This window comes from Sciurus carolinensis, chromosome 1, assembly GCF_902686445.1.
Source record: "Sciurus carolinensis chromosome 1, mSciCar1.2, whole genome shotgun sequence".
NCBI lineage: Eukaryota > Metazoa > Chordata > Mammalia > Rodentia > Sciuridae > Sciurus > Sciurus carolinensis.
This window is the reverse complement of record NC_062213.1, coordinates 188,416,231-188,435,255: the sequence shown is the minus strand read 5'-3', so window position 1 is coordinate 188,435,255 and position 19,025 is coordinate 188,416,231. Positions and strand designations below refer to the sequence as shown.

Genomic DNA, 19,025 nt, shown 5'->3' with positions numbered 1-19,025 from the left:
AAAAGCTACATGCTGTCTTTTCATAAGCAGTGTTGATTTAGTTTAAAGAAAATGGTGCTGGTGTCCCCTGGCCTCCAGCCAGGGCTGAATATCTCAGACTACTCTACCTATCTTTAAAAGTCCTGGAATACAGATTTATTTCAGATCTGTACATAAACAAACTTTTCTCTGAATTAAAATACTGTGTTACTTCTTTGTAGCTTAAGTAATTACATTGCTATAGAAGCAATATTTAGCCATAATGATAAGCTTAACATATATATGTATAGATATACTTTGTTCTCCTAATTCACTTCAGACCTGTTTGTTCCTGTACTTGTGTTGAAATCAATTGTTTTTAATCACTGGCCTTGTGAGCTAAAGTTATATTGTGACAAGGTATGTGTCTCCTGTTTGCATGTGGATTTATAAGGCTTCCCTGAAGTAAATACGAGCACTCTCTCCTCAGAACACAATGTGGATGCCTAACTTGTTTTTTTACCTCAATATTAATGAAACTTTGCATGTAGCTTGCTTTTTATGACACTGGAATGTACCAATATGGATGATTTGGTTAAAGTCTCAAATATTGTTTTGAACTTTTTTATAGCATTATCAAACTGAGATTATTGCACTTGGTGTAACTTCTCAGTGCTTCTCAATTGATGAGACTTCTAAACAAGATTTTGATTTTGAAAAGTTGCACTCTTAGTCCAAAAAAAGAGAGCAGTAAAGCCAAGAATCTTGTCCTTCAACATCCACAAGTATTATCTTATTGTCTCTAGGGACATGTGGACATAATTCCCTGCTATTTCTTGAAAACTGTTACTGTCATAATAGATATTTCCAAAAAGTGGGAAAAGAAGCAAGGACCAGGCAAGGTTAAAAAAAAAAAAAAATCTGGTGTGCTTGTATATCTTTCATGTCACAAGCTATGTCTATTTATAACAAATATTTTATAAATAAGCATATTTATTGAATCATAATAAGAAAAGAGAGCTCTCAAATCAACCTGAAATACTGCAAAGCTATTTTCTAACACAAAGTTATAATCATGAGTACTCCCCTTTATTTGTGAAATAAGATATAAGGTCTTTGCTTAGGGAAATAACAAATGAAACTATAACATTGGTTATATTATTAAGTCTTTTTTTTTAAAAAAAGAGAAATAATCTTAGAATTTTATTGATACTTTTATAACTGTTTCGGATTATATTTCCTGAAGTTCTAGCTTCATCCTTGTATGCAGCTTTTTATTAATTATTATTATAAACTTTACCCTGAATTTTGTTTCTTTTTGTATTGGAGTTATTTCAAGTTCATTAAAAGTCTAGTGTGAGCCAATAGTACTTTTCAGTTTTCTGAAGTACAAGAGTCCTCAGAGATTCTTATGGACAAAGAAAAAGCCATTTCTTCTGTAAATAGGTTAAGAATGGTTGAGAGGAGTCTGGCCAAGCCCTTCTACTGGACAAAGCTGACTAATTCAGGCTCAAAAGATATGCCCATTGTAGTTATCACAGGAAAAGTATCAGACATTCCAGTTTTGTATCACCTAAAGTTAACACTGCCAATATTTGTAACATGAAGCTATAAATAGTGTTGGCTGATTTGTCCCCGACATCATTCCATTCTCAGTACCAGAGGCGTTTCAATATAACTGGGTTGGCTTTTCCTTGATTCAGCTTCTTAATGGCAGGTCGAGATGTAAGGAACAACGTTGGGGCTGAGGTTATAGCTCGGTGGTAGAGCATTTGTCTAGACTACCTGAGACCTGGGGTTCAATCCCTGACACTGCAAGCAGACAAAAACAAAATTTGGATTAAATGCATCCAGTGTAAAATGTTGGAATTTTGCCTTGGTTTTGCCATTAATCATTTCGGGGGGACTCCTAGAAGTTCATTTAACTAGTTGGTACCCAGATTTCCACCTAGTAATGTGGAGACAAACCTACCTCATAAGAATCAATCTATAACATGTTCCTGGAACCACATGCTCTGATTGTTTAATTCTTGATTTTTAAAGGACTAGAAAGATGGAAATTAAGAAACAAACAGGCATGTGTTAACTTCTTGGGACTTTCTAATTTGGTGGTAAGCAGTTAAATAGCTGTGTGTTTTGTTTTGTTTTTTCATTTGGACATTTGACTAAGTATCTAAAACTACTAAAGTTAAAAAATCTCTTTCCAAAACCTGTAGTTCTGGCTGCTCAGGTGGCTAGATGGGAAAGGACCCCATAAGCTCCCAAGTTCAGGACCAACCTAAGCAACATAGTGCAATCCCAAATGTTTTTCCAAATTTATCCTACTCTTAATAAATTCATCTTTATCCAAGTGATATTCTTAGAGTAAATCATACTTGAAAACAAACCCAGAATCTATATTTTGACCTTTTAGCCATTTTCTTTTGTGCAAACATTTGGAATATGCAGGAGATTCCACTTGCAGGGGTCAATTCTACTACTTACTTACATCTTCAGTAAAAAGTTTAAAAGAGAGGAGATATTGACTTTATTAACTGAAACTAGACAATATTATCTGAGGAGTAAGTAGAAAATTTCTTTCTATTAAATATCGTTATAAATATTACCCTGAAATTTCTTTACATATAAGCCAATTCACTTTCTCTTGCTTTTCAAAGTCACTTCTGTAATAATTCTACAAGTAAACCTGTAGGACACACGAAGGCATTAGAAAGAAGTTCAATGATTTTTTTCCCAAAGGTATTATCAATTAAAATTTATACTTGTGCTTCAACACAGTGGTCACATATTCACAAAAGGAAAATAGAAAAACTAAAAACAAAATGAAGTACTTTCTCATTGTACCCCCTCCAAGGGTTTTGAGCTTGGTAAAGAGATACAGAACTTCTCTACAGAGTCACTTTTCCTTGTGCTCCTCTTCATAGAAGCCATAAAATCCCTGACTTCTTTACAGCATTCTCTACAGCTTTGAGAAGGACTGTTTTCTGATATACATAGAAATTTCACTTTTTTAAATTACACTCAAACTACCCTGTTACTTGTAATTTTGGTACCAGAAACTGAGACAACTTCTTATTCTCTATTTTGCATGGCATGTGAAATGACCACATCTGCCTCCTCTGCACCAGTCTGTGGTATCAGAAAACCTGTTTTTCTTTCTGATGCTATAATCCCTCTTGCCTGAGGATCTCTTATTTACTGCAGCAGAATATGACACAAACACTTTAGTAATATCCTAACTAAATGTATAAAGGATAGACTGTTGAGGAAACACATTTTAGGAATGCACTTCTCATCTTCTGTGGCTGATATCCTAGAAGATCAGACTGCCCTGCCCTTAACCTTGTCAGAATCTGCTTTTAGGTGAATAATAGAATAAATTAGGCATTCCAAAGATTAAAAGAAAGGAAAGGTATAGAATCTGAACTCTCTCTTCTGGTCCCAAATCAGTGAAAGCATTTGAGCCTCTCATTTTCTTCTCTGCTGTCTCCTGTCATTTTTTTAAAGCAGAGTCTTCAGGCTGGGGATGTAGCTGAGTGATAGAGTGCATGCTTAGCATTCTCAATGCCCTGGGTTCGATCCCAAGCACTACCATTTAAAAAGAAAGAAAGAAAAGAAAAAAGAAAAAGTCTTCGTGTATATAGGATTCTATCTCAGCAAAACAGAAAAAGAATTAAAGAATGACATGGCTACTGCCATCCATTCATTTATTCTTTGCCTAATGGCATGGTACTCTGCTACATTCTCAGGGACGCAGGGGCACAGATCCCCTCCCTCTCTCCCCTGCAATGTTTGGCTCTTCTCTACAATATCATTTAGAGATTTAGAGACCATTTAGAGGCTAGTCTTGCAGCCTATGCTTACATAATCTCCCAGGATAACACATTACATCTTTGGACACTTCTGAGTCTGTGTATAAATCACTCTTAGTCAAATCGGTTTCCCTCCAGCTTTTACTTATTGATCTAAGTGCAGGGATTTTAAGGAGTTTTCTGTCTTCCACATTATAGTTCTTCAGATAGATAAACATGATTCTCATATTGGAATTAATCACAGTTTTTGCCCTTAGATAACTTATTGTTATCTAGATCTCTCCCAGCTTCCTCCTATCGTGGTGTCCCTCTGCTTTCTTCCTTTTTCCTAGTTTTCCTTGTTTTATCAGCCCTTTTCCTTCTGGCTATGTTGCCCCCAGATTGTTTATTAAGCTTGCTTGCCCTTCCTTCTCTACCTTCCTTTCCTTTCCCCTCTTCTTTTCTCCCTTTCTTTCAAAAGATTTTGAAATTCCTAGTATTCCCAGCTTTTCATAGAGAAGAGTTGAGGTGGGATAGTTTAATATTCTTGGAAGCTTCTTATGGCCCAGAACCTGTTGACAGTATCACTGTTAGGTTTTGAGGAAGCACGCTTTTAGAGCCTGCATGCTAAGTCCATTTTCCCTCTTTGACAGTCTGACTACCTTGAGTGCCCCAGGTGATTTTGGTTTATACTAGTGTATTATGATAAAATTATGGAAACATACTTTCTGTTTAATATTCTGATTATAATTTAGATCCCCACCAGAAAATGTGCTATTAAATATTTGAAAAGTTAACCCATCTCTTAGTTGTGCCTCTCCTCAAAACTGTAAGATTCTCAGAAGTGAGAGGTCTGGGTTTGTTCCCTTTGTATCCCAGCAACCATATTTGTTAAACTAAATTAAATGATTAATCCCAGATGGCCATGGATGAACTCTTCACTTGTCACATAGAATCTCTTATATTGAGATATAAATTTGTGCCAAATTAATTACCGTATACCATATGGCTGGTAGCCAAGAATCCTGTATGGTCCCTGGTTTACTTAAGGATTCTCTGTGTGCCTCTATGATAAATGTCAGCCTCTCTTGTAATTTGGTTAAATAAAAACCCTTATCCTTTACTAAAGCTACTAATCAACTATTTTCACTCTAGAATGTGCTAACAAGACAGAGGGCCAGGCAGGATGAGGGTGCAGGCCTGGAATCCCAGCAACTTGGGAGACTGAGGCAGAATTGCAAGTTTGCTTCCAACCCGGTAACTTAGGGAGACCCTATCTCAAAAAACATAAAATTTTAAAAAGGCCCAGGGATATGGCTGAGTGGTAAAGCACTCCTGGGTTCAGTTCACATACTGCACACACATATCTCACACACAAAGATGGATACATGTCTGTTTAAACTCATCCTGGAGTGTGACGTCACAAGATATGTTACAGAGAGCTATTTAGGATGTTTTCTTATGTTTTACATGATATAAAAACACCAAATATATCAAACTACCCTGGGTTTTGTACCCTATGTAGACCAGAGGTTGCAAACCTCTGTAAAGGGCCAGATAGTAAATATTTTCAGGTTTGCAGGCTGAGTTTCACAGCTAATCAGCTTTGCATTGTAGAGTGAAAGCAGCAGAAACTACCCAAAATGAATGACCATAACTACGTCCCAAAGTTTATGAACACTGAGATTTGAATTTTACATGATTTTTATGTATCACTAAATAGTGCTTTTCCCTATCATTTAACATTGCAAGACCATTCTTAGCTCAGAGCCATCAAAAACAAAGAGAAGGTGGAATTTGGCCTGCTGGACAGAGTTTTCTGACCTCTGATGCAGATCACAAAACTGACTAATTCCATTTTTGGCCTTTGTACCATTTTTGAAGAGCTGTAGTTGTTATCCTCTTTATTCACTATTGAAGTATTTTTTGTCTTATCTGATTAGAAATGGAAAACAAAAGACATGACTTTCATTTCTGTTTATCTGGCATCAGGGTACACCTCAAACGGAATCTAAAATACTATAACCACCACAGTACCCCCTCCCTCTCCGTTTTCCAGATTTTAAAGGGTCTATTTCCATTTTCCCCTAAGGAATAAAGATGTAATTCCTAAATTTACCCTCTCTTTAGCCATGTTTTGGAAATGTATATAATAATTATGGTAAAGATAGTGAATTGTTATTACTATTTTTTTTTTTTTACTCTGAGCATGTGACACACTTAATGTTCCAGGCAGATGCATAAATTCAAGTCTATGTATCTAAGAGAAACATTTTAGAAAGATTCTTCTTTCCCAAGAATCTTCAGTAACTTTTTTAAAGGTTCCCCTATTTCTTACTACCAAAAAAAAAGATATTTCTGTGAGGGGAATTCCCCACTTCAGAGAGCCTGTTTGGGTAATAATTATCAGTAAATCAGGAGAAAATAAGACAACATTCTTTTGGAAGTGGCTTTGTTCCCTTTTGACATGGTTGTAATCTGAAGGGTTTCCAGACCATTTTAGCTCTGATACTCCGTTGAATAAAGTGTTTATCCACTAACAGTGCAACAAGACTTTTAAACCTACAGAAATCTGCTAAAGAACTTCTCTTTTACAACATTTTCTTCGATATTTTTCTCACATTAATTGTTCTGTTAATATGTAAACATCATGAATAAATCTTATTACAAATCAGATTCTGGTTGCTACTAATCATCAGGGAAGTAGGAGCCAGTAATGCTGCACAGAGATCCACTTCTGAAAAAGGAGTGAGGAGGGAACTGAACGCTGCTTCCACTAATAAGAGATGCCTGTCAGTCAAACTTTCTAGGAACGGTCTCTTACTTTTTGCATATTTTTGCTCTCCTTGTGGTCCAGTTATTTCCTTTTGCTTAGACAGAGACAACCTCTTTGTATGTTTTTTTTTTTTTTGGTGGTGGTGCTGGGGATTGAACCCAGAGCCTTATGCATGCAAGGCAAGCACTCTACCAACTGTGGCTATATCCCCAGCCCACTGAATATTGCTTTAAATTAACTTGGAACTCATTTGACTTATTTATGCCAGCTTTTAAAAACAGTTTTTTCCTAACCAGTTTAACCATTCACTACAACACGTGTACTGTCTCATCTGTTGAAAGCATTTTAATGTGCTGAATTTGCCTTTTGTGTTTTTTTAAGGCAATGTACAAATTAATAGTTATTAACCATCCAGTATTGCCACTATGATGGGATCCGAGAGTGGAGTGGGTGTGGGTGCAAGGAGAGCTGGTTCCTGTGGTGTGGAACTGACGGAAGGTAGATGGCTTTCCCTCTGACTTCACCTCGGCTGAACCTTCTCTGTCTTTCACAGCTCTAGATGTTATTGTATTATTCAGGCCATTAATTAAAACCAACACTCTACATTTTGAAGTGGTCTGTTTACTAGCTTCAAGTATGTACCTTGTGGCCGTGTCTGAGTAATATGAAAATGCTATAGTGTTTCTTCAATGCCTCGTTCCCGCAAGGAATTTGTTGAAAATGTTAGCACAGAAAGCCATTTTCATGGGGCTGGGGAGATAGCTCAGTTGGTAGAGTTCCTGCCTTGCATGCACAAGGCCCTGGGTTCAATTCCCAGCACCATGAGGAAAAAAAAAAAAAGAAAGCCATTTTCATGATTGTAGGTTTTTTCAGGAAGAGAAACCACAGTTGGTGTCTAATAATAGTTTTCTGTTGCATTTAGTACTATGGAATCAAGATGCTGTTTTCCAGATATCAAATTGGGGGTATAATGTTTTTCTTAAGGGCTTATTAAGACTTTAATCATTTTTAGAACTGGGACTCCTGAGAAATCTTACCAACAACTTTAATTTTGTTCCACCTGAAATGAATGGAATTTTTGTGCTGGTTATAGCTCGTTCCTCTCCATCTCCATCGCTGCACCCCAGCCCTTCACAGTATTGTGAAATAAAACTGACTGCCATAGATTTCTGGCCTCCTAGACATGTTCAGTATAACCTTTAATATTTGCTCAAGCACTTTGACTTCTATAGATCTGTTCAGGGGTGAGAATGTTCCTTTGATCTGTGGAGTCCTTGCTGGTGAGTGCAGCGTAAAGGCAAAATTTTCTATTACCTAATAGTTAAAATTTTGCACCCAGGCATGAATTTCAAAGCTGTTTGCTTTTGTATTCAGCTATTCTGGGGATAACCTAATAACAGTACTTTTTAGGAAGTTGTAAAAACTACAGGAGCTGGGGGTGTGGCTCCATGTGTATCACTTGCCTAGCATGCTCAAGGCCTTGGGGTTCCATCCCCAGTACCACAGAAGCAAACAAATAAAAAACTAAGTTTGAAAGATAATCATAATTAGCAAATGACATTGGCAGGCATTCGTTAAAGAAAGGCTGCATTGTAGAGTTATTTTTCTGTAATAAACAATTTTACCACCCTAGTGAAAGCCAGTGTCTTCCCGAATAAGCTCCTTCCATCCAGATTTTATCCATATGTAAGCTTTATATACTGGAGAGTAGCAGTGCACCGTGAACATGACTCTGAGCTTCCTGGAGAAACCAGTGAACACCTATAAGGATGTAGTTCTAGCTAGGGATCAGAGGCATACCCATTTAAAAAAAAAAAAAGATGGGGGAGGGTGTATCCAAGAGCAGGAAATTGGAAGAGTAGAACCGTATTGTGCGGTTCAGAATAGCACAGTAGAAGGGAAAGGCAGAACTTTTAAATGGCCTTTGGCTAGCCGCACGGTAACTCTGTTGTTAGTTTATCCCCATCTTGACTGTTTGTGATTCTATTGTTCTTTTTGAAACTGCTAGCGGCCTGAGTTTTCCACTGAAAAGTGTACCAGAACTATGATTTATCAAGTTTTGGAGGGTGGGGGTGGGGCAGGGAATGTTTTTCTTTTCAGTAATTTTTGTTCTTTCCTCATTTGTTTCCTTTTTTGGCTGAAGAATGGGCTACTGCTGTTTGACTTGTCATCTTTATGTGCTGTTTACACATGGCTTTTACAAAAGAAGCCATTACCACATCTGATTTATCTTTTATTGCAAGTGCCCATTTAAAAGCATGTGTTTTAAATTAAATGTTTCTTTTTTAATCACCAGGTTGGTGTTCCTACTGATTATTATACAACCAAGGGAAATACTGATTTTTTTCAAAATAGGAAAGAGATGATAAACATTTATAAAATATCAATGTATAGAGACATATGTTTTGCTTTTTAGACCTTTTCCATAGGCATTTAAAGCCATTCTTTCCAAACTTTCCTTGTTTTGTTAAAAGAGAAGAATGTAGGAACAGAGCACTCGCAATTAACTGATCTTATCAGGATTGGATTCTATATTTTATAGCTTGCATGTTGCGGACCATCTGGGGATATTATTTTAAAGACATTGTTGATAATTTAAGTGACTGTAATATTTATTGTTTACTTTAGTTAAGAACCAGGAGCTGGACTCTTCTGCTGGGTTTCTCCCTTCTGTGCTTAGCAAGATAACCTCGGTTCCTGCTGGTTCTGTGGGCATTTGCAGTGCAAAGCATTTCTTACTGGGTTTGCAAAGCAAGGGTAATGTGCTCTGTGGGTGTATGTTGTCTGTGCACTCCCCCAACCCCAATTCCAGTGCCACCCTGGTTCACTCCCTCCTTCTTATTTATACTTATTTTTAGCTGGGCGGGTTGGGGCACATCTGTAGTAGCAGCTACTCAGGAGGCCGAGGCAGGAGGATCTCAAGTTTGAGGTCAGCTGAGGCAACTTAATGAGACCCAGTTCCAAAATTTAAAAAAATGTAAAGGGCCGGGGAGATAGCTCAGTGGTAGAGTTTCCTTGGGTTCAATCCCCAGGACTACAAAAACAAAAACAAAACTTACTTTTAGAAGATCTTATTTAAAAGTCTAACAGATCCCTTCTTCCTCAAGTATAGAAACACTCATCAAACTTTAATGTGCTAACTTCCCCTGAGATGTTTGTATTTCAGCAAACCACAAAGTCATGGCAAAGATGATGGTAACACTTCAGAGTTGATCATACCACTATACAGTACTTACAAGGCCAGCCTTAAGTTTCTTTTTACTTGACAAAATGTAAAATAAAATGAAGAGACTGTGAAAACCAACGGTATTTTTAATAGATGTGGTGGATTTGTTTATATTGTGTAAAGTAACTAGAGAGGTAAAATTCTAAATCTCAGGCTCTCTCCGTGAGGAAAATGTATTGTTTTCAGGAAGCAAATATGTGGGTAATAACAAACTAGAAAGATACACTTCCAGGCTTAGAGCAATGAGACTATTATGCGTTACAGTGGTCATAGATTTTGTGACTAACTTGAAGTATTCTCCCCATTTTCTTTATTAACAAACAATATATTTCTCACGACTGGTCTTTAAAAATAGCCTGTCTAGTGTCTTTCCTGAAGATCTTGGCTGAGGAATCTTTATTAAATATCCTTATAATATAACTATTTTAGTTCTTCTGTCACAGTTTTTTTCTTCAAGGCTCTAGCTCCCAGTGTTCTCTAGAATATACTGAGGACAGTGGTAGGGCACCTCCCTATGTGCCTGAGGCCCTCAGTCCCGTCCCCAGCACCACCACACGCACACGCTGAGGACCTGGTTAAGAACCTGCTCTCAGAAGCCAGAAGGAAGACTGTAGTCTTGGTCTACTTCAGGTGCTCAAGAGACACTCATTTCCATGCAGGGACTAGATGTCTTTAATACCCTGGTTCATGCATCTTTGCCAAAAGCAATATTTTAAGAAATATAAATAGGGACTGGGAGAGTCACTCTCAGGCTCTGGGTTCAATCCTAAGTGCACGCGCGCGCGCGCACACACACACACACACACACACACACACCCCTACATGTAAATGTGTGTGTATACACGTACATATATATAATGAATATGAAGTAAGCTGGTGTTGACCTATGGTATATATCACTAATCTAACATTGTTTAGCTCAGTGTTGGGATGTTTGATCATTACTATTCATACTCCCAGTTACTGTCATGACTTTGGCAGGAGAATGACCATTCCCTGTACTTGTCCTCACTGTTCCCGAGAAAGACATCTAATGAGAAGGATACTAAAGAATTAAATCACAGAGACAACCACATTCATAGTCCTAAGAATACACCTGACATCTCTAAATCAGAAAACATTAGACAAAATATAATGAGGATGCAACTTAAACTTGAGCTATTTCTTTTCCACGTAGATGTATTAAGTCCATTATCATTGACTTTGACTTTCAAAAACCAACTCATGGGCTTGGGGTGTAGCTCAGTGATAGAGCACTTGGCTAGCATGTGTGAGGCTCTGAGTTCCACCACAGCACCAAAAATAAAGAGAGAGAAAGAGAAAATTTTAAAAAACAAAGCCAAAACAACTTCAATAAGTTACCAAGATTTGATATTATATTTAGAAGAGAATTTTTATACTCTGTAGCAGTTGTGGACATTTATCATTCTTTCCTCTAAAGTCTTTTTAGGAACCAATTAAGATTTATTTTTAATTTTATTTAAAGACATGCAGGACATTAAGAATTTTTCTGCATTTCCTTCATAAATTGTTGACTCTTTTTTTTTTCTTTTTTTTCTTTTTTTTTTTATTATTGTAAAAAATTGGGATACATGTTGTTTCTCTGTTTGTACATGGCGTAAAGGCATACCATTTGTGTAATCATAAATTTACATAGGGTAATGTTGTTTGATTCATTCTGTTATTTTTTTCCCCTTCCCCCCACCCCTCCCACCCCTCTTTTCCCTCTATACAGTCCTTCCTTCCTCCATTCTTGCCCCCCTCCCTAACCCTAACTCTAACCCTAACACTAACCCCTCCCACCCCCCATTATGTGTCATCATCCACTTATTAGCGATATCATTCGTCCATTGGTTTTTTGAGATTGGCTTATCTCACTTAGCATGATATTCTCCAGTTTCATCCATTTGCCTGCAAATGCCATAATTTTATCATTCTTTATGGCTGAGTAATATTCCATTGTATATATATACCACAGATTCTTTATCCATTCATCAATTGAAGGACATCTAGGTTGGTTCCACAATCTGGCTATTGTGAACTGAGCAGCTATGAACATTGATGTGGCTGTATCTCTGTAATATGCTGATTTTAAGTCCTTTGGGTATAGGCCAAGGAGTGGGATAGCTGGGTCAAATGGTGGTTCCATTCCAAGTTTTCTAAGGAATCTCCACACTGCTTTCCAGAGTGGCTGCACTAATTTGCAGCCGCACCAGCAATGTATGAGTGTACCCTGCTCCCCACATCCTCGCCAACACCTGTTGTTGCTTGTATTCTTGATAATCGCCATTCTAATTGGGGTGAGATGGAATCTTAGGGTGGTTTTGATTTGCATTTCTCTTATTACTAGAGAAATTGTTGACTCTTGCGGACCAGAATGGCTCACACCTCTAATCCCAGCAGCTCAAGAGGCTGAGGCAGGAGGATTGCGAGTTCAAAGCCAGCCTCCTCAACTTAGGGAGATGCTAAGCAATTCAGTGAGACCCTGTCTCTAAATAAAATACAAAAAAGGTTTGGAGATATGCCCCTGGAATGCCCCTGAGTTCAATCCCCAGTACTATAAAATAAAATAATAAGATAGCATAAAATATTAAAAATTAAATTAAAAAGTAAAATAGTTGACTCCTCAGGTTTTAAAGATTAATGCACTACTCAGACCGAAATATGAGAAGTTGTATACGAAGATAATAAGAAAATACGTATTATTTTAGTATACCTTAAGGTCTTTTACATGTGTACAGTGGCATAGGTAGGAAAATATAATTTTTAATTAAGCAATTTTTAATACCTTTATTTCATATGGTGCTGAGGATCAAACCCAGTACCTCACCCACGCCAGGCAAGTGCTCTACCCCTGAGCCACAACCCCAGAACAGGAAAACACAATTTTTAAATGGATGAGAAGTGAAACATGGTACATTATCGGGAGGAGGCCGAGTCTTTAAAGTTGGCGCTGTTGCCTCCTTCCTTCTTTGCAACATCTAATCAGGGCCCTGAGGGGAAGCACTTCCCTTAAGATCCCTGGCAAGCTTGGCGGTGCTGCTGCTGTTCATTTGGTCCTTAACTCTCTACCCAGGATTTTACTATATAGAAAGAGAAAATCAGACAGACCTTTTTCTTCTTTCCTGTAGAAAAAGGAGTTATTTTTTCTGTCACCACCCAAGGGTAAAATTGTAAAGAAACAAGTGACCAAATGGATGTGGGAAAATTACCATAGAGGTTCCCTTGGACAAGCCTACATGGCTCTTGCTTAAGTAACAAAATTCTGGAAAGGTTTTCAGGATGTATTCTCATTGTGATTCTTATAGGAGAAGGTAATCCTGCAAGCATAACTGTGGTTCTTTTGAGAGTCTCTTCAAATATCTAAATCTCTTAATTCAAAAATAACTTAAAAAGTAAAAGACTAGATTGCATTTAATAGAAGGGTAGTAAAATACCTACTGTTAATGGTATCTGGGACCTGTAAATCAAGGAAGGAATAATTTATAACTCGTCAAGACACATGTATACGCTGGGTTTGAGGAGTATGAGACATAATCAATCCCTTTGAATAAATAGTTTTTAAGAGAAAACCTTTGACAAAACAGAAAATACTGAATTATCATGCTTAGCAGGAGCTGACTTTTTAAATGAAATTGAGAAGCTTTAGTGTCCATATTCAGTTAAACATACATCCTGGTGTGGGGGCACACCCTTGTAATCCCAGCAACTCAGGAGGCTGAGGCAGGAGGATCACAAGTTTGAGGCCAGCCTCAGCAATTTAGTGAGACCCTGTCTCAAAAAGTAAAAAAGGCTGGGGGTGTAGCTCAGTTGTAAAGCACCTCTGGGTTCAATCCCCAGTACCAAAACAACTTCCTTTGTCTAATGGGCCTTCTTTTCATATTCTTGAAACCAACTGGGTATCACTACAGTACCTCCTGCAGGCAGCTGGTCTATTCTTGTAGCATCTTCTTCGCCATAGATTCCCCATCAGTTCAGATAAGCAGTGCCTAGAATAACACCTGTGAATCACTTTAAGTCTCAATTTTGCCTTTCTGTCACTGTGGCTGGTTCACACACAGCTATATATCAGTTGATATTGCTAGTAAGATCCCTTTAGGGTTTCCAGGCTAATTGAGTTTATGCATTTGTGCAGTCTTATGCAATCCAGTGGCCCTTGCTGATGGTCATAGCCAGCAGCAAAAATACTGTCAGTTAAAATTTTTCACTGATACCATATCCCAAATTCTGGATGCCTCGCGTCATGGCGACTGTATATCTTCTTTTGGCCAGAGTCATCTCTGAATTCTCAGCTTTCTCCTTATATTTAAAAATATATCAGCCACTAAGAACTGACTCTGTTAAGTGGACTTTGTACGATCATTCTCCTTCTTGAAATTACAGTCAGATTTCATTTCTATTCTTTTTTTTTTTTTAAGATGACCTGTTACCTTTATAATGTTTATTTTTAAGATAACAAGAAATGATTTGTATTCTTTTGAACATAATAGGACATGTTCTTTGGTCCCACATGAAGTCTCTTCTGCTGCCTTGGTTAGAAGATGGACTTTAGAACTAGAAGCAGACCAGAACCCAAGCCCTAGTTCCATCACTTCCTAGCTCTAATGCTTAAGTTCTGCATTTCTTTGTCTTTATATAATTGGGGAAAAGACTCCTTCACAGTGAGATTGTAAATAATTAAATGAGAAAACATGTTGAAGTGATTGGCGCACAGTCTCTGGTGTGTGGTAAGGATGCCGTTATATTAGTTTTTGTCTTATTTCACTGATACGAGACGTAATATGCTGGACTAGACAATGGGTCTGGTCAAGTGAGCCACTGTTTATGTTCTTTCTAAACATGCATTTCTAAATGTTTCAGTTATTAAATGGCTTGAGACAAAGCAGAACCTGGATTTATTTAATATACCTTTAGCAAGTTTTTACTGAATATCTGTTATGTGCCCAAAGCTATATAAGATATGAAGCCAAGTAAGATGTAGTAAGGATAAGAAAGTCCTTATTCCCCAAGGTGCTCTTAGTCCTGTGGAAAAGACAGATGATAGCAGTAATGAGGGTATAATGAGAACAGAACAGGAATGGCATCACCACACTGGACACTCAGGAAAACTCCCAGAGGACTGATACTTGAGCTAGGGGTAGACTTCCAACCAGAAGGGACAATATTTAAATACTGGAGGCAGAAGAAAGCTTGCTGTGTTCTAGAAACTGCAAATAGTTTTGAGTTAAGGGAGTGATGGATATATATGGATGTGTAGCAGTACGAAGCTAGAGAAAGAGGTAGGGGTCAGATTTTGGAGGATTTTCCATCTTACTAAAGGGTTTGGACTTTAACCAAAAAGCACTGAAGAACCACTGAAGGATTTTAAGCTGGAAAAATGGTGTTTCAAGTTAGAAATAAACACTTTAGCAACAGAATGGAGGACATATTGAAGAATGGTTTGAGATAAGAAAGAAAAACTGTTGAGAGCTTCAGTAATATTTTGGCTGAGGCTTCGTAAGCTTGAATGAAGGTAGCGAATGTGGGAACAGAGACAAGCAGACAGAGAGGGGGGTAGTAGCATAGAATAAGATGACGTGGTCACGTAATCTCTGGGAACGAGTGTAAGGCAGGCGTCGAAGATGACTCTCAGGGGTCTGGCGTGGAACACTGGATAGATGTTGGTGCCATTTACCGACGTAATAGAAATAATGAAGGAAGCAGGGTGGGGGAGAGGCCCAGGCCGAGGCAAGGGTGAGTTTAGTGTGGGGCATGCCTGTGAGGATGGCTGGTAAACAGTTGTCTCTGTTGTCCAAAAGATCCAGACAGGAGAGTCAACTGCAGGGGTGGATTTGACCATAGGTGAGAGTGCTGTGTAGGGTAATCCAAACCAGCTGTTAACAGTTTTCCTCTTATTTCTAATAAGTAGCATATATTTGGTGCTCAGTGAATATTTGTTGAGTTGAAATAATTATGGCTACAGCCTTAACCCTGATCTCTTATATATATGCTTTGGTGGACTAAAGAGATTGATCTCATTGTAGACAACTTTGTAGCAGTAGACAACTTTGGGTCAAGTGGTGCTGGCCTCAGCAATGTTTAATTCACAAATAGCTTCTTGATGACAGACTGTTACTTATCATTTGAGCAGATTGGCACAAAATTGACTCTTATTTGATTTTCCTAGGTATTTTTCTTATTAGTAGCCTTCTCAGTTGTGACAAATTTGTTTGGAGAAGCCTTGAAGTTCCTTTCCATGTGATTGGGTTTGGATATCCTATTCCACGAGCTAGGGCTAGCCTATTTGTTTATTATTAGCTAATCTATTTTTGAACAATCTATAGCAGCTTGTCTGACTCAAAAGAAATGGTGAGATAAGTGCCCTAGAAAGTAGCACAGCATGCTGTATGTCGCAACAAATTAATTCTTGTGTGCTCCAGGCCCTCTTATATTAGAGATGCCCTGCTAATTGTTGGGTTAAATTAAATGAATTGGTCTGATGCTTTAGAATTTACAAAAAGCATCATATGTTATTGTATTTGAATGTTATTGTATTTGAACCTCAGACCTCTACGAGTCCAAGTATTGTTCTCATTTTAGGTATGAGGAAATTAATATACTGTGGGCAAGAATATTCTTTGTGTCTCTGATCTGCAGATAGAAATAGCCTGGCTGTCAGTATCTCAGTTCTGTTCCTCATGTTCTAAGTCATGTGCGGAATCACTGATTATGAAAGCTCAGCTTGATCTGGATTCAGCTGGTGCCTGTCGAGATGCTCTTATGTCCCATGTTTCAAGAGGGTTGAGGAGTGAAGTTAGCCAGAAGTTCTTGATGCAGGGCACCTTTTCTTGCCTTAATAGAGTTCTTGCTTTTGACCACCTTCAGAGCCGAGATTCTTGGTTTACGTTAGTGTTAACATTTTTGAGACTTCTTAAAAATCATTGTTGGTTCTCAAAGTTCACAAGTAGGCTGGCTCACAGGGGTAAGGAGTAGCAGTAATTTTTAAGAATATAATGTAACATGGTTTGAGCATTAAAATATGTACGCTGGTTCAGCTTTGTCACTTATACCAGGAATACTTTATTTTTTGAGTCCCTTTCTGTTATTTGGTTCCTATGTGGTATGTAATATGGTAAAATGCTCTTACCAAAAATTAAGGCCTAAGTGCTTCTTCACACACACACACACACACACACACACACACACACACACACACTTCAAGCAAGCATGTGCAGACATTTCTTGCCCTGGCCTTTGACTTCACTTAGATAGTTCATTTTCCAAAAGGTTCATGTTCCCTTCCTGCAGATGGGAATTCCTCCTCTTCATCTTCCACTTAGAGCACTTAGGGTTTCTTTAAACTTTAGGAACAGGTCCATCTACCGTAATGTTATCTTCTTAGCTACCTTCTTTCGTGCATACTTTTTTAAACTCTTTTTTTCTGTGATGAGAGGCATTTAGTCCGGGAGGAAACTCTCTTTTGTGTTTCCAGAATTTCTCTCTCTCGGAAATTGAAGTGTTTTGTCATTCATCTGTGAAGAAATGCATCTCAGCTGCTGGTCATTTTTATTGTTTTCAGAGAAACATTTCACCATTTTGGATAGCATGTCTGATGTCCTGACGATGATTAAAGTGTCTATGCTACCTGTATCTCTCTCCCTGCCAATCTAATCTAGATTTTAGCTTCTAAAATCTTAACATGATGCTGCCTGTGGCTCGGAGACATTGTTTAACTTGATCAGCTTCTCAAGAACATGTTTTGATTGGCTTCTAAATTGTACTGTGTTCTGTGCATAGTAATGAGGTAGGTATTCAGGAATGACAAAATGACTCCTGTAAGTATTCTCCTAAAGAGAATACGTTATACAGCCAAGATCACAAAAATACAAAGTGCTAGGTACTGAGTGAGGCACACTGGAATTAATTCTCAGATTAACAATGTTACAGAAATATGACCAAAATGAAGCTGGGCTTACTTAAGCTGCCGGTAAGCGTAGCAAATAGCAGCAGTTCTTGCTTTTGACCACCTTCAGAGCCGAGATTCTTGGTTTATGTTAGTATTAACATTTTTGAGGCTTCTTAAAAATCATTGTTGGTTCTCAGAGTTCACTATATTCCACCACTTATTCCTAATCTTCTTGCTTTTGTATGTGTTCATTCATTTGTAGAGTATAAATGGCATTCGTACAGAGGAGGTGGCTGTCGTGACAAAAGGGTCATCTACTAACTCTGACTCTGAATGGGAGGGCCCCAAGCAGTCGGTAGTGCCTAGTGAGAGCCAGATGACCACCCCGTCGAAGTCTCCACAGAGCTTTAACTGTGGCTCCCTCTCCATAAGCAGCAAGGAGACAGAAGAGCAGGAGCAGGGGGCAGCCGGCTCTCCTGATAGCAAGGAGACGCCGAGAGGCCCAAGTGGGGAACCTGTGGGAGTGGAGGAGCAGGCCAGTGCCTTAACACCCTCAGGAACACCAGCTTCCTGGCAGCTGCAACTTGGTGAAATAAAGGCAGACAGTAGTGAAGAGCATGACACACCAGGAGAGCCACCTGGAAAACAAAGTGGACCATTTCCTGACTTACGTGTGGGTAACCAGTTCCCCACCCTCATTCGAAGTTTCCAGGTAGTGACTGATTGGATGCTGCAGGTGTAATGCCTCTCTGGGAGAGGGACAGAATCTGTCCTGTGGAGAAGGTGGTGGTGGTGGTGGTGAGCGTAGTGGCCTCTCTGCTTTTTTTCCCCCAAAATCACAAAGTAAAATTAAAGCCTTTGATTGTAATAATGAAATTAATTCAGAGGAATCAACTCTCTGACTAGAAGTACCTTCTCCCCTGATAACAACACTCTTGGGAGTAAACTCCAGCTCTTTTATCTTCATGAAGCTGATATAAGTATGCTCATCTATTAGTTGTCCAAGTAAGTATAGGTGATGGAAGAGGCGAATTTTGGAGACTTTCATGGTGAGGAACCTTCAGTGTTCTGAGACCATGTTCAAAAATTTCCAGGACTCCTAATAGGGGCAGCTGATCTTTTGATAAGATTTTAGGCCCCAAATAATAACTGATGTACTGGAGCCCCATTGTGCAGCCCACCACACCCACTGACCCTACTCCCAGGAGTTTCCATGATCGTAGGCACTAACTCCCTGTGCTGAGGTGGACGGCCACTTAACCTAATCACAGTCAAATGGTAGTTTTAAGGTGATTTAGAGTCTTGGGGAAGGTGAGCAGATGAACAAGAAGGTCTTTGATATTCCACTAATGTTCATTCTTCTGAAATTCTGAGATTAATCACCAGGTG

General features: G+C 38.5%; 1 protein-coding gene across 17 annotated transcripts in view; it reads left to right on the top strand.

Moving 5' to 3' along the window:
• Positions 1 to 19,025, top strand: part of Epb41 (erythrocyte membrane protein band 4.1) — a 171,278-nt gene that overhangs the window by 134,397 nt on the left and 17,856 nt on the right. For 9 of the 17 annotated variants that reach the window (XM_047547567.1, XM_047547501.1, XM_047547526.1 and 6 more), the window contains one exon: positions 17,899 to 18,348. The exons of 7 other annotated variants lie outside the window; for them this stretch is intronic. In XM_047547567.1, the coding sequence (XP_047403523.1) occupies positions 17,899 to 18,348 (450 nt within the window). The remainder of the gene's footprint in view (positions 1 to 17,898; positions 18,349 to 19,025) is intronic. One more of the 17 variants, XM_047547535.1, reaches the window with a different exon arrangement.